The sequence below is a fragment of the Eretmochelys imbricata genome, chromosome 16, assembly GCF_965152235.1.
Source record: "Eretmochelys imbricata isolate rEreImb1 chromosome 16, rEreImb1.hap1, whole genome shotgun sequence".
Classification (NCBI taxonomy): domain Eukaryota; kingdom Metazoa; phylum Chordata; order Testudines; family Cheloniidae; genus Eretmochelys; species Eretmochelys imbricata.
Window position 1 is genome coordinate 9,020,147 of NC_135587.1, and position 15,861 is coordinate 9,036,007.

A 15,861-nucleotide genomic window follows, 5' to 3' on the forward strand; every position below is an offset into this window, starting at 1 on the left:
CCTTACTCCTTGTCAGTTATTCTGTCTGATTTAGAATTATCACCTGCTTCCCATCCTCTATCAATTTTCTTTCAAATGTTATATTTCATGAGAATCGCTAAAGCAACACAAAAAGAAAAGGAGGACTTGTGGCACCTTAGAGGCTAACAAATTTATTTGAGCATAAGCTTTTGTGAGCTACAGCTCACTTAATCGGATGCATGCAGTGGAAAATACAGTGGGGAGATTTTATATACACAGAGAACATGAAACAATGTGTGTTACCGTACACACTGTAACGAGAGTGATCAGGTAAGGTGAGCTATTACCAGCAGGAGAGAAAAAAAACCTTTTGTAGTGATAATCAAAGTGGGCCATTTCCAGCAGTTGACAAGAATGTGTGAGGAACAGTAGGGGAGGGGGGATAAACATGGGGAAATAGTTTTACTTTGTGTAATGACCCATCCACTCCCAGTCTTTATTCAAGCCTAAATTAATGGTGTCCAGTTTGCAAATTAATTCCAATTCAGCAGTCTCTTGTTGGAGTCTGTTTTTGAAGGTTTTTTTGTTGAAGAATTGCCACTTTTAGGTCTGTAATTGAGTGACCAAAGAGATTGAAGTGTTCTGTGACTGGTTTTTGAATGTTATAATTCTTGACGTCTGATTTCTGTCCATTTATTCTTTTACATAGAGACTGTCCAGTTTGGCCAATGTACATGGCAGAGGGGCATTGCTGGCACATGATGGCATATATCACATTGGTAAATGTGCAGGTGAACGAGCCTCTGATAGTGTGGCTGATGGGATTAGGCCCTGTGATGGTGTCCCCTGAATAGATATCTGGACAGAGCTGGCAACGGGCTTTGTTGCAAGGATAGGTTCCTGGGTTAGTATTTGCTCTGCTTGCAATTTCTATGGATTGCTTTGTTTTACAGCCCTAGACCCACAAACACAGTTCTCTTACCAAACGCCACTTCCTTAGCGAAGTCAATGCTGAGGAAGTCATAGTAAAAGATACTAGTCACAAGGTACCAGGCCTCCTCCACTGACCTGCTCATTCAGCAAGTTAAAAAACCTGTGTAAAGTTGCTGAAGTTCCTCCAGTGTGTTGTGGAAGGTGCTGCTCTTTAACTCTGCCCAAGATATTAGGCAGATGGGAGTATCCATCTAGAGAGGGAATTTTTGGGAGCTGGGACAGAGGAGGACCTGGAGGGAAATTCTAAGGAGAATCAAGTTTGGGGTGGATGCTTTGGGTGAGGTTCACTTTGTGGTGTTGTATTTTGTTACTAGTAAAGACAAACCCTGGGTAGCGGTTGTGTTTGGGAAGCAACTCAGGGTCTGTGTGCTGTGAGGAGGACAGAGGAAGGAGCCATCTGATTTACGGTGCTGTTCTGAAAGAGAGAGCATGTGATATAGGTGAAACACATCTGTACTAAGTTGTCACATCACATAACTCCCAACGTCCTACTGGCCTCTATCCTTATGACTGCTGGACCCTGACCGTCCTGATTAGGGTTGACTCTTTTGTTAGTTTATCTGATGTGGGGACACACATGATCCATGACACTGTGATGTTAGTACATCATGTTGCATCAATACCTCGTCACTGCTCAACCTGGTCCCATGTTCACTAATGTGGTCCCATGTTCACAAACCCGAAAGACTTGAGACTTAGGACTGCTCTTCAAGTGATGTCCACAGGAGGGTGAATAGCCTTGAGAAGATCTGACTTGTGAGCTCACTAAACATGAGGCCAGTCAAAAAGTGGGAAGTAAGACTTCTCCCCCTCTTATCAGTCACTTGTTTCTGAAAAGAGCAAATAGAAATTTATTTTGTTCCTGCTCTGATAGGAATCCAGTGTAGAATGTACATGGGGCTTCCGTTCAAAAAAGTTGTTTTTCTGGGGACTTCTAATAAACTAATAACAGGTTTCAGAGTAGCAGCCGTGTTAGTCTGTATTCGCAAAAAGAAAAGGAGGACTTGTGGCACCTTAGAGACTAACAAATTTGTTAGTCTCCAAGATGCCACAAGTACGCCTTTTCTTTTTAATAAACTAATAGAGTCTGTAATAAGATTACATTAAAAATAAAGTTCCTCATAGTAGCAATGAGTTCACCATTCTTGGCCTAAATCAGACCTGGCATAAGCACACGCATCTCCACAGAGTTCCATGTACTTATGCCAGGTCTGAATTTAGCCTATTGAGTCTAATGGTGTCTGCATGACATACCCCCGAGTTTCACTCTTTGCAGCACTCACCTTGGCCAGCATGTCAGGTAGTCCACAGAATAATGCATTCCAGTCTCTCATTTATCAACTTCAGGTTCTAAACGATTATGCTCCTTCAGCAGAGCCAGCTGGCGGTAAATCTCACAAACACCAGGGCACACCTCTTTGTATCATTTCTTCATAGTCTTTGCTTCAGTTGCAAACATGAAGTTTACACTCAAATCTAAGCCAGGCTGTTGGATTTTAGTTTTCACTGTAACGTAATGTATCTGGCTGGGTGGAATAAGGCTCGGAGAAGCTACAGATAAAGACCTGCATTATTGGGATATGCAGTCCATCGTCCTGCCAAAAGAAGATCGTTCTATATTGTATGTTTACTACTCCTTGGCTCATTCAAAGGTAAACTGGACAAAGTGATAAGGGTTCTATTACTTCCCTTGGGAGACTATTCCACAGCCTACGGGACCTCACAGTCACAGACCACTTCTTTCCTTAATTTATCCCAGTACCCCACATTTAGTACCCCTTTCTACAAAGGTAAATTATTCCTCTTCCTCCTATTTCAGATACATCATATTCCCTTTGAGTTGTCACTTAGCCATATTTAACTCTTGTCTTCTTCTCCCTCCCCACCCCACTCCTAAACATTCCCGCAGCTCTTCTCTGAACTACCTTCAACTTGTACGTATCTTTTGGATACTGAGGTGTCCAGTGATATTCCAGGTGGAGTCACACATGAGCCATCTAGAAAGGCACTTTCTACTTCCCTGTCCTGTCACGTGATGCCTTTACATATGCGCCCAATTATATTGGACTCATTGGGTACCTTGTAAAACTGCAGACTCATCTATCATTTGCTCTTTGCGATCACCTTCCAGTCTCTGTCAGCACCTCTGCTTCCTAGGTTTCTCCCTCCCGCTGACTGAATGTCTGTAATTACTTTGCACTCAGATGCATTAATCTGCATTTTCCCCAGTTGAATCTCATTTTGCTCTTTTCTGCTCATATTTCTAATCTCTCTGACCCTTTGTATTATTTCTCCTTTCAATTTTGTGTCTTTTCATTAGTTTAGCAGCATTCACTACCTCTTCCATATAATTAATAAAGATATTTTAAGACTGTTGTTAACATCCATCTCTCTAGTATCTCTCTAGATAGCTCCCTCAAGTAATAGGTTCTTTGCTGTTTCGTCTGTTTCTTTAGCCAAATCTAAGATGATTTAAATTGTCTTTTCAAGTAGGATTTTGTGAGATACTCTATCAGATACTTTACTAAATCCAAGTGCACAGTTATGCTTAAGAATGTAAAGAAAATTACCATTTAAAATGCCAAAGTCTTGTGAGGTTCGCCAGTCCCTTCTTTAAAAAACCCTCTGACAATTCAGTATTGTACAGTAATAAGCCAAAACACTGTAGAACTATTTATACAAACCCTGGCCTTTTGGATTGTTGCTGTAGAATACTGCATAGTGTAGTTTCATGTGGATGGAATTTGCCCTACTCTCTAGTAAGTAAAAGCCCAACTGGTTCCATGCTTTGGCTTCAGTCAATACTAAGTTCATACATTACTGGAAAGCATCATCAACTCTGCCAATTTTGGAGACAGTTCATATAAACATGGAAAACAAAAAATGTATACCAAGCTTTTTCCTGTGTATTTCATGTGTAGTTTTAACTGTGTTGACATAGTGGATGAAATCCTGACCCCACTGAAATCCACTGGAGTTTTGCCAGTGTCTTCGGTGGAGCCATGATTTCACACAGATGAGTTGCAGACCAGTGCATAATTGCCTTAAGTCCTGGCATTGATGAGTGAGTGTCTGACACATGGTAGTGGCATACGGCCTCTTTCACTGCTGGTACGATGGTACTACAATATATGCTTACGCCTGTGCAGATCTTGGGTCCAGGTTGGAGTGGATGGCAACAATTGCTCTCCAGATACTCTCCACCGCAAGCAAGTGGGTGGGGACTGGACAGAGAGGTGTGGGCAAAGCCAATGCTCTGCCATCTTACTTGTCTGAGGAGGTGGCTCGGTGAGAGGGGAGAAGCAAGCTGCAACCTTTCTAAGGTTTAATAACTTGTTTTCTTCCTTGGAGCAAGAAGGGCACAAGGGAGTAATTATGACTCTCGGTGCTGCCCCTTATTCAATGCTGAGTCTAAAGACTCAGTCTGGTTGGGTGGTGTGGTGAGCTGAGGCTGTGGCAAAGGTCCACGCCCACTGCCTCCCAGTCAGGGAGCTTTACGATGACAATGCAACTGATCCAGGGTTGAGCGCTGCTGTTTCCCTTTTTGCAGAGGAGGTGATGCTGGCAGAAGAAGACAAGAATGCTGAAGAGAAGTCCCCTCTGGACGGTAGGTTGTTTTGCCTTGTACTTTTCCTCTTGCAATAGAGGAGAGGTTTATATGCCATTTGCAGATGTGGTTTTCACTGTGACCTAGCGGGTACAAGCACCATATCTTTGCATGCAGCTGAAAATTCTGATCCCAGCCTTGGAGCAAAGACAGCTAAAATTCCCTCTTCCTGTGTAGGACTTCTTCAAAGTTTCAGGTGGACAATCAGCAGCTATGAGACACGTCTTTCTGGGATGGGGTGTCACCCCTGGGATATGCCAGACTCCCAGTGTAATTGTGGGGGTCTGGTGTGCACAGGGCCCCCTACCAGCCTCTGGGTTACATGGAGGGATGTGTCTACTTGTAGCCTCGAGGGGAAAGCTGCAGTGTGGATGCCAGCAAAATAAATAAAGGCAGGGCTCTAAATCAAGGTTTTCAAAAGGATTTGACAAAGAGACTAAGACCCCTGTTACTTTTAAGCAGTAAGACATAGCAGGGTGTGGTGATCTTATCTAATCTCACGACTCATAGGGGCCTCATGTTAGCAGGAGAACTCGAGGGAGTACGATTTCCAAAACAGGTGCCGTGAGACTAGTGTTTTCCCCCTGCCTCTGACATCAAGCTCTTAGGATGTTACAGACAGTGAACGTTCAGTTAAAGACTCTTCCCTCTCCCTTTTCTGACCATCTTTCGTCCTCCTGTGTCTCCTCCTTTTCCCTTCCCTCCCCGTCCCTCCCCTTCTCTTTTTTTGTTTCTCCTCCCGTTCACTGTCAGGGAGGGCCGCCTCCGAAGGGCCAGTTCAGCAAGGCACAGCACCGGCGGAGACTGGCGGCAGCAGCTACAACAGTGAGTGGATTGCAAATCAACAGGGGGTTAGGTGGCACAGTGGGGTGATGCTTTTTGCTCGTGGCCTCAGATCCTGAGTACCGTAGGTCACTAGGAACAAGGTTTGTCTGAATCCTCCATGGCCACTGGTCCACCATTCGAAAGGATCACAAAATCTAGCGTGCTTTGGAGTGGTTGGTGATCTGCACGCAGGAGAGGCCCAGGAGTGGAAAAGTAGGGGGTAGGGCAGGTCAGGTTGGAGGTGCTTTGGCAGAGCTTTGGGGTGGGAGGGAAGTTTTGCACGGTGCTTGGCGGGAGCCAGTGCTGTTGGTGCCTCATTGTAATGAGCACCTGGTTTGGAGGAATAGCTTTACAAGGTAGGAGTTGTATAAATAAAACAGAGATGGACTTAGGTCACAGAATTCAGACCCAGATATTTAATGCCCCAAAGCTGGGGCCTGTTGGACACTGGGGCCTGTTGGTGTCTAGGATTTATGTTCAGCCTGTTATAAAGTCGGTATATGCAAAAATTGGATCCAGATCCCAGTTCCGATTAGAACCCTTCACCCTCCAAAGTTCAGATACTTGTGAATCTGGGGGGGTTGCTATGAGCCCATCTCTAAAGTGAACTAACTATGTAATCATTTATAAGAAGGATTTTGATGCTGAGGAGGTGGTGCACCCATTATTCAATCATAGCAATGCAGCTGATGTAGGATAAGGATCCCCTGTTCACATTACCCTAAACCCCAATTATCCTCAAGACAGTTCTGACATAGCAGATTTCCTATAGGTCTCTAGTGGACAGTTTGTATCACCACACCATGGAGTGTCTTACTGCTGGTATCAAATGGTGCTTAATCATTATATGGTTTTTAAACTTTTATCAAGACGGTATCAAAATATTTTCTGATAGTTTGCAAGGTTCCAAGGCAGGTGGTCTAAGGCTCAGAGCCGGGTTTGCGAGGCAGCAATTCCGCTTTGCCACTGACATGTTCAATGGCCTGGGGCAAATCAGGTAATCTTTCCGTGCCGCAGTTTCTCCATCGGTAAAACAGGGATAGTGATATTTACCTACCTCACAAAAGGTCAGGCTTATGTTTTCAAAGAGTTTTGACGTCCCCAGATGGAAGGTATTGCAGAGTGGGTGTCATTAAAAAGACATTCACCATGGGATATTATCTGCTTACCCGTGGTATTTCCTGTGCTTAGGGCAACATACAGTGGCAAACTTTCTCTACTGGAATAGAGTGAATGCTGACGTTTTAATGGTGCATGCGGTAGAATGTGAATATGTTAACAGACAGTAGCATTACTATCCCATATCTCATCATGGCTCAATTAACCAAGCCAAATCTCTCTTCTGCACATGCCTTTGTTTAATCTAAATATCACTCCAGTAGCTCTGCATGAACAATGGTGGCATGCCCTGCCTCTGAGCTCTAAGAAATTACCAGATATTTGTCTTTCCTGCTGCCTTTCCACTTCAGTTGCATTGAGACATGGGTGAACAGAAGTCCTGCCTGGCAAACTTTCAAGATTTAGAAGGTTAAACAAATAATGACCCGGTATCTAAGCAAGCAGAGGCCACAGTACAAAGCTGTAGGTTGATCCATTTGCTATGGCTTGTCCATATATGGCAGCTTTTAGCTGGCATTGGGAAGGAAATACAGGCCTCGGAGAGTGAGTGGTGGAGAGAGGATTGACTACACAATGTTTATAGTGCTTTTTATTTTTTAAATTTGCATGCAGTGTTGAAAAGAGCTACAATAAAGAAGAGCAAAAATGACCTGATTCATGCTGAAGAGGGGGAGGACCATTTCACAGACATTTGCTCCGTTGGTGAGTACTGGCCCTGCATTCTCTGATGGTGTTAAGAACTTGGGCAAAGTGCTTTCGTGTCACACTCCTCTGAGCTATTCCTTTGTTTCAACAGATGGCACTTAATTGCTAGAACCCATGGACATTTCAGCATCTGGTCCTTAACCAGTGTGCAAGGGAGTGGGAGAGGAGCCAGGAGCGCTCCTCCACACTTTTGCACTCCTGCTTGAGAGCCAGATGCAATCCCAGTCCTTGCCGTTACAGAGCCCTTGGAGGAGTCATTCCTGCATCAGGCACAATCACTCTGGGTCTCCTTTTTGGGAAATGCTCCTTCATGCATATACCACCCGTTGTGTCAGGCTGGGCCTTAAAGTGTTCTCTAGCCTCATCTCTTGTGGGGAGGCGAGGGAATGGACAAAGATCCAAGCTCATAAATGAACAGTGTTCCCTGATGGACACATGGCTGACTTCTTTAAAGAATGGCTTGTATTCTGGATGGTCACAGGGAAACCCTAGGCTGGGTGTCTGCTAGCTCTATAACCTTTACCCGAGCAATGTCTCTTGTTGCAGATCTCCACATTGCTAAGCCAGATGTGGAGATGAAGGGCGCACAAATGGTCACCCCATGCTCACATGCATAAATCAGGTGCAGTGTGCACCATTATATACCTGTCCCAGACCCTTTCCATGACCACGGAATCTTCCAATACATAAAGCAGGAATGTGATAGGGTCCAGAAACCCTACTTGCTTTCCAGAAAATGGGAATTAATTCTCTTCTTAGACCTCACACAGGTGGACAGGGTGGAGTGATGAGACTGGGCTGGAGGGCTGCAAGCTCAGGCAACTCTCTGCTGCTTGAGCACCAGCATAGGGAAGGCCTTTGAGGTGATAAATTTCCACCTGGAGTGGTGGCCAGGCTGGACTATAGCCCCAAGCTGGGAACATGTCCTGATTATTTTCTGGTAAATCATTTTGCCTTCTCCCCTCTAACCATCCTGAATGAACCCCTAGGAAGAAACTTTGCTGAGTGTGTCTTGATTTTAGTTTGCTGCTAAAGCAGCAACTACTCTCAGCCAGCTCCTAATGCATTACCGTGCTATCACAGACACTAAGGAGCAGCAGATCATGAGCTTTTAATGATGCCCGTTGAAAATGGAAGCATAAATGGTACTTTTCCATGTGCACGTACAAATGTGAATGCACCATGCACACTCACCTCCACTCTTTGAAAATTTGGCACTTAATGGTCTGAGGGCTTGTCAACATGGCAAGTTGCTGCATGGCAAACCAGGGTGTGAATCTAGAGCCCCTAGCTTGCCACACAGTAATGTCCCATGTGGATGCTGCTATAGTGCAGTGAAAGTCCCGAAGTGAGGCTTGGCGTACAACTAATTGAAAGTACAATGAGCCTAGCTGCTTCTGGGACTTTCACTGTGCTGTAGCATTGTCCACATGGGATGCTACTGCACAACAAGCTGGTGTACTGTAAAATCACACCATGGCTTGTTGTTGCGGTTACTTGCTATGTAAACAGGCCCCAAGAGATTCAAAGGTTTTGGTTTTCTTAAATGAGCAGCGGATCATTCCAGGTGAGTGCTGTATAGCACATTGGTGTGACTCTGCAACCCACCATCCCATCCCTGGGAATCCACCCAGATTAGCCACAAAGCAGTTGAACGGCTCAGCCTGCTGAAACTAGTAGGAATTTTTTGTTGCTGGAGAAATCAGAACATCCGTGTGTGTGTGTGTGTGTGTATTTTGGAGTGAGGTGGAGTTGCTGTGTGGGTGGCAGGAGGTCCACACTGCTACAGCATTTACTTATTGCCACGAGGTCATACAGGGAGCTTTTAATCTATTTCTAAGTCCTCTCGGGCTCCAGGAACTTGTGACGCATGAGCAATTCTCTGCATCTAGCGCCTCACGCAGCAGATCTGGTGGAAGCAGGAGCACTTGCACTCATGGATAATCTGATGCTGAACTGAGACCCATCTATTGAGCGTATGGTCAGGAAAATATCTGCGATGCCCCCTTTTCTGTGTGACTGGTTCCCCCGGTTGGGAAGAGTGTGTTTGGTAAAGCATGGCACATGGCGGAGAAGAAGAAACAAACAGCAGTGAAAACTAAAACTGCTGCAGGCTGTGGAAGAGAGATTTTACCCTCCTGAAATGCATGAAACTCTGCATATGATAAATAATCAAAACATACTGGGGTTTATGGATAAAGTGAGGATTTAATGAGGGTTTTTTCCAATGTTTTCCTTATGCTGTAGTAACATATCTCTCTGATGTGACTTAAAGGCCTTAGAAGAACTAACAATCTAATTACAAAGTGTGATGTAAATGTGCTGACCAGTGCAGTAGTTGCACTGATGAGCCTCTTGCCAGCTGTTACCTGCACAAGTTGCTCTGTAATTCAATTAATAGTGCCTCCAGGAACCCTATAGCCACATTAGAAAGCTGTAGAACAATAAACATCAGTCACAGTGTGCTTTCTGAAATAATAGTTTAATCCACACTTCTATTTTCTCCCTTCTCTTTGTGTTCTTTCTGTGCTGATAAAACCCCAATGGTAGATCCTGGCTGCCTTGTGATAGGAACATTAGGTACTGGAATGGAAACATTAGCACTGGAATATCCAGCCAGTTCAGCACTCTGACTGCCTCATGTCTGGTATGGTTTTCCAAGGAAAGGGCAAAATTCTGCTCAGAGGCACATGACAAATCTGTCATCTCTTCTTGGGCCAAATACCACTCTGATTTACACCGGAGGGCGGGGGGTTCACTTCAGAGAAGTTGCTCCAGAATGTGGTTATCTCAGAGCGGTGTCCACATGAAGAGCAGTAGGGATGTAAGCGGAGTGGAATATCCGTGTGCACATCTCCTGGGCAGCTTTGACAGCAGAGGTTTGCCATAGGTTCCTGAGAGGTCTGGATTTACAGAATAACATCAGAACTCTGACACAGCTTTCTTCTTGGCCTCTGGTTAATTCTGTTGCCTTGAAGGGCAATATAAACAGTGAGAAATTCTTCAGCATGGAAGGAGATGTTATAAAACTAATAGCACTAATATCAAACACCAGGCATTTCTACAGTGCCCGTCACTGTAGGGTGGACACTTTAATCTAGAACGCCTTTCCCCTTTCAAGTGTCTGTTTTTAAACATCTGACTCTTAATCAGGATTTCAGACAAGATGTGAAAGGCAGCCATAAGAGGCAGAGCAAACGGGAGTCAGCACACCTGCCACAGAGCACTGAGGTCAAATCCTGCTCTGTTCTGTGCAGGCGTATGAGGTGAGAGAGGGATGTAGGGAGCTTCTTCCCTCCGCACGAGCACTGGGGCAGGATCTTCGCCACGCAGGGTATTGGGAGGAGACACCAGCTTCTGCACTGGCTAGCACTCCCCAGCTTCGAAGGGTTTCAGTCTGCCAGGCTAGGGAGTGGGGGTGAGCCTCTGCCTCATCCAGCTAGCCAGTGTCCGTGCTGCTGTGAGCAGAAGGCACTAGCTGGGGTTGCATCTTTCTCCTTTCGGAAGGAGAAATAAAGGGTGCTCAGCATTACTTCCCTGCACCCCGGCCAGTGCAGTGATGGGGGGCAGGGCAGCGATTGTGAACATTCTCGGTCCCAGCATTCCTGACGGCCCGAGCTGGATTGCACGGGGCAGTCAGCACACCACTCGCACTGTGGAGCCACAGGGTGCCCGCAGCCAGCTCCACGGCACTCAGGCTCGCTGGCAGGGGAGAGGGGGTTAAACTCCTGTCACAAATAACAGAGTAAGTGTCGTGCTGCCCATAGCTTGTAACCTGACCAGTCAGAGCTCAGGATTTAAGAGATTAGCTAGGATTTTTGGAGTGATTTACAGGGGCTGGGTGCCTAATTCACTGTGAAAGGCAATGGGAGCTGAGCATCTGACACCATTAGGCTCTTTTCGAATCCTAGTGTTAATCCATTGGGATGGTCTGGGCAAATCGGTGTCTCTTGCAGCTCATTGTAAATATGGCCAAGTTTGTGCTTAGCTGCATTTCCAGAGAGGGGGAAGGTTCTTCGGTTTGGATCCTCAAAGGTATTTGGACATCTAACTCTCAGTCATTTCAGTTAGGCATCTACATACTTTTGAGGATCTGGGCCCTTTGTGGTTGTGATTTCTAGTTTCTCACTCCCCCATTATCTTCCTGATTTTAGTGTGATGATAATCCCTTGTGTCCTCCGATGCCCAGGGTCTCCATTTGCCCGGGCCAGTCTGAAGAGTGGAAAGAATGAGAGCTCCTCATATTTCCGGAGGAAAGAGAAGATGTTCCGGTTCTTCATCCGGCGCATGGTGAAAGCACAAAGCTTCTATTGGATCGTCCTGTGTGTCGTCACCCTGAACACTCTGTGCGTCGCCATGGTGCATTATGACCAGCCAGAGGGGCTCACCACTGCTTTGTGTAAGTGCCAGGGATCAGAGTCATGTTCCATCCGGTCCTCCCACTCCTGAGTGCTCTGAGCACTAGCCCCATGTTGCCATTAACACCTGCAGCCTTGAGGCCTTTTTGTAATTTCTTATGCCTCATCCAGGAGTTTCACAAATAAATTACTAAGTGGCTCCAAGAAACACCAGAGAAAGTGGACAATGTGCTATAAAAAACAGCCCAAGACACATCTTTGACTTGTAATGGTCAGCCACAAACTTAGCGAACATCACAGGAGGATTTTTGGGGGGGCTTGTGGATTGGGAAAAAACATTTACTTGGGTCCCTCCCAGCAGCTTTATACATTTCTCGAGCTGTCTTCCCCTGCGGCTGTCCAGAGACCCTCACAATTCAACCCCCACCCAGGAGATGTATAGCTTGTTCTCAGATTTTCCCTATGTTCAATACACTAGGCCATTTTTTATAGTAAAACATATGAAGATAATATAGAGACTGAAGCCTTCTTGATATCAACTTGTGCAATGGACAGTTCCACTTAATAGCAACATTATTTCCTGGACTAAAACATTTTACACTAATTCAGTCCAATTGTGCCAATTAATAGCGAACCCTCTCTGAATGTGCACTTGTACAGAAAGTGGCTTTCCATGAGAGCACTTGCCTTAATAAGCCAGGCGTGTCCAATGAGGAGAAATGTAATAGTACCCTCCAGTGAATCACACACTGAAAATATATCTGTACACATATAAGCAGTAACACAGGACAGGTGGGTGATTATATCATATGCCTGCGCATGTTAGATGTGTTTTAGCCCGATGTCTTCGGTCACCCATTAACATGGGCATTCAGTACTGTACAAAGGCCCTTGGAGTGTTATTGCTTTTTTAAAGTGTGTAATGTTGTTTTATTTTGTAACGAATAGCCAATGAATCCTGCTTTCTGCAGTTAGATCCTTTATACAGGTAAACTCTTCCTCAGATGATCGCCTTCTTGCTTTCACAATGCCCCCTCCCCCCCGGCCTTTTTTTTTAATTTTTTTTTTTTTACAAAAGTAGGAGTGGCCCTGCTCATCTAAAGGTTGCAAGATTTGACCCAAAACCTCCTAAAAAATTGCAGTTTGGATAAACTGAAAATTTAAGCATACAGTGACAATGGGGATTTCGGGCACCATCAATTTCTCCCTGAGAGGTTGGGGAAGGTTGAGTTTATTATGAGGTGGAATAGCAGAGCTGCATTGTCTGTATGTATCTGACAAAGAATTCAAGTCAGATGGCTAGACATTGAATAGAAGATGATGTGTTTTAAAACCTAGCACAGAGTCAAAGCAACTGCTGAGCAGAAGGTCAGTTGTAGGGCCCTGATTCTGGCTTCATAATGGTTTAAAGGTATGGTCAGTGAAGATATATCGGTGTAAAATGTTTGTGAGAGAGATCACAGTCAGACCCTCGAAGTTTAGTTCTATGACAGGAGAGCTCATGGATATCATGAATGTGAAGGTGGTAATGGGGTCTTAGACCCCAACAGTTTAGAGAGTTGAACAGCATGTCCATATCCTGTAATTGAGTTCCCCCATGTACTGTTCTCTCCCCCATCCTAGAGTCCCTCTTTGCAGAGGGACATTGTGAAAATGGTGCTGTAAGTCAGATGGTCAAATTGCATGATGCACTTTCCAAGATTTCCCTTTGTCTTTAGAGCCCTTGTCCCCAATCCTGCTCCCACTGAAGTCCCCTGCAAAACTCCCATGGGGATCTGGCCCCAGATCTTCAGTTCTGAGGGTGACATTTTCAGAAGAGCTCAGCACCGGCAGCTGGGGCCAGATTTTCAGAAGAGCTCAGCGTGCACGTTCCGATGAAGAGCGCACAGCAAACACACACTCACTCTGTGTGTAGAACGTTATGCTGAGCACTAAAAGTTCCGCAGTGCACTGCAGGGTTCACACAGACAGTTAGTGTGCAGTATGCGGAGGTGCTGTAAATCTGTATCCCGGCCTGCTGTGCGCTAACTCTTCATGTAGACAAGCCCAGCATGTTTGATGTATGTATCAAAATGGGAACTGCTGAATGCTGAGCACTTTTGAAAACTTGGCCCCGATTGTGCAGGCTGCACCTTTGGAAACCTGGCCCTTAGTGTGAAGATCAGAGGAGCTAGAGGTGGACTCTTGGCACAGTTTCATCAGCTTCATGCTTCTGGGTCTCAGTCCAGCAAGGTAAGAAGTACACTGGCTGGGACGAAGAGATCATTTAAGCATTTGCTTGATTTTACGCCTGAGTAGTCCCATTGGGTGAAATCCTGCGCCCGTTAAAGTCAATGACAAAACTCCATTTGACTTCCATGGGGCCTGGTCTTCACCCGTTGAGTTTCATGGGGCTGTTTAAAGTTAAGCATGTGCTTAAGTGCTTTGCTGGATTGGGCCAGAATGCTCAGCACCTTGAATGATTGAGCCCTTGCGCCAATATGTGAAGGTCAGATGTGGATTATCGATTCGTGGCAAATTTTTCCAAACCAGAAAAAAATAATAAAAATTAAATAAGATGTGTAAAACAGAATAACTTAGGAACTAAGTCTTCCTATCTTAAAATAATAATCATAAAAAAGATTAACTTTTGAAGTCTTTCCTTTCCCACAGGCTAAAAGGGTGAAGCTACGGGTTACTGTGTCTTCAAAGAGCTCCTGCTAATATTTACTAAAATATTTAATAATACCAGGTAACTGAAAGCTATAATGAGGGTTGGGTGAAAGGGAGAAAAAAGTCCTTTCAACTCTTCTCCTCTATCAGCTTTTAGAGGGGAAAATAGAGACAGAAGACACAGGAAATTAGTCCTGCCTATTCTTTTTCTGAATTAAACAGCAGAAATAATAGATTAGCGTAGCAAGGCAATTAGAAATCTCAGGTTTAGGATTTTTTCTCAAATTGGGACTAAATGGCTAGAAAAATGTTTTTAAGTCTTTCGTTCTAACCAGAAGATTTTAGATTTTAGATTTCCAAGTTTGCTTTCTGGAACTGATTTATGCAGTAACATTTCTGAGGGAATGTTTAAAAAGGAATGTGAACTGAAATCCATTTCATTTTGATATCCAAGCTCACATTGAAGGAATGTTCATGTTAAGTGGAATTAAAGATGCATTTCCTGGTGGAGAGAAAAAAATCTAGGATAAAGGTGAGAAGTTAAGGGTCCAACTTATCTCAGTGGGGGCAATATGGGGCACACTCCAACCCCACTGAAATGCCGACTGTGCCATGACAGCAGTAACAGTTGAGAAGAGGAGTCTACCAGAAATGACCTCCTATTATAAGTCAGAGGCCAAGTGATTAATGATTTTGGGTCACTTAGTTCTGGGCTCCCAACTTGAGACACCTTCAAGCGGCCTGATTTTCAGAAATTCTCCAACACCTACTCTCTGAAAACCAGGCTCCTTTGCGGAATCTGAAATTGAGCACCCAGAAATGGAAACACCCAAAACCACAAGATGCTTTTGAAAATCTTGACCAGGTGCTCTAATCTGTGCATTTAGGATGCTACCCAACTGGGAATCACAGCTGACCCCTGTGATTGATTGATTTTCAATAGGAACAGCAGAGAAATTCTTTTCTCAGTCATATCTGTTCCTTGACTCTAAATGTTCAGTAACTTCCCAACCAGAGATGCTCTTTCTTATTTCTGTCCTATATAGTTTTCTGTGGTTTGCATGATCATTTCCTATGACACCTTCGTTATACCATTTGCAGGCCAGAGACCTTTGTATAGCTTCTCAGGCCCACAAATAAATCCCTGAGTGGTGCTAAGGAAACACTGGTGGAAATGGGCCATGTGCTATTAGAAACAGCAGCCTGACACATTCTTGGCATGAGACTGTGGAAATTAGAAGTGGGTCCCAAGCCAAAACTCTAGATCCGAACCCCCACAAACTTGGTGGCCATTCAGATCCACATGTGAGCTTTGCATCTCTAGCCTCTCTCTAGTTAGAATATTATAAGCTGTGTAGACTGGGGACAATCGGAGAAAAGGAGCCTTGGACATGGAGAATGAACATCAGCCATAGAAATGCTAAGTGCAAGTGTCATAGCTTGTAACTCTAGCGTCATTTCATAGGCTGGAGAGGACAATATTTCAGTTAAGGAAGGGTATAGTGGTTAGATGAACCTGAACCTTGAGATGAAAGTCCAGCTGAGCTCAGATCCAACATTTTCTAAAGTTCAGATACGCATGGTTAACTCCTTGTTCATAATTTTCATTTGCTTTTGCACCTTCTGTCTTTGGCTGAGACC

The 15,861-nt window shown here is 44.7% G+C and overlaps 1 protein-coding gene across 1 annotated transcript in view; it reads left to right on the forward strand.

Moving 5' to 3' along the window:
• Positions 1-15,861, forward strand: part of CACNA1B (calcium voltage-gated channel subunit alpha1 B) — a 475,550-nt gene that overhangs the window by 280,049 nt on the left and 179,640 nt on the right. The window contains exons 9-12 of the mRNA XM_077835554.1: positions 4,505-4,561; positions 5,315-5,386; positions 7,118-7,207; positions 11,400-11,609. Coding sequence (XP_077691680.1) covers positions 4,505-4,561; positions 5,315-5,386; positions 7,118-7,207; positions 11,400-11,609 — 429 coding nt within the window. The remainder of the gene's footprint in view (positions 1-4,504; positions 4,562-5,314; positions 5,387-7,117; positions 7,208-11,399; positions 11,610-15,861) is intronic.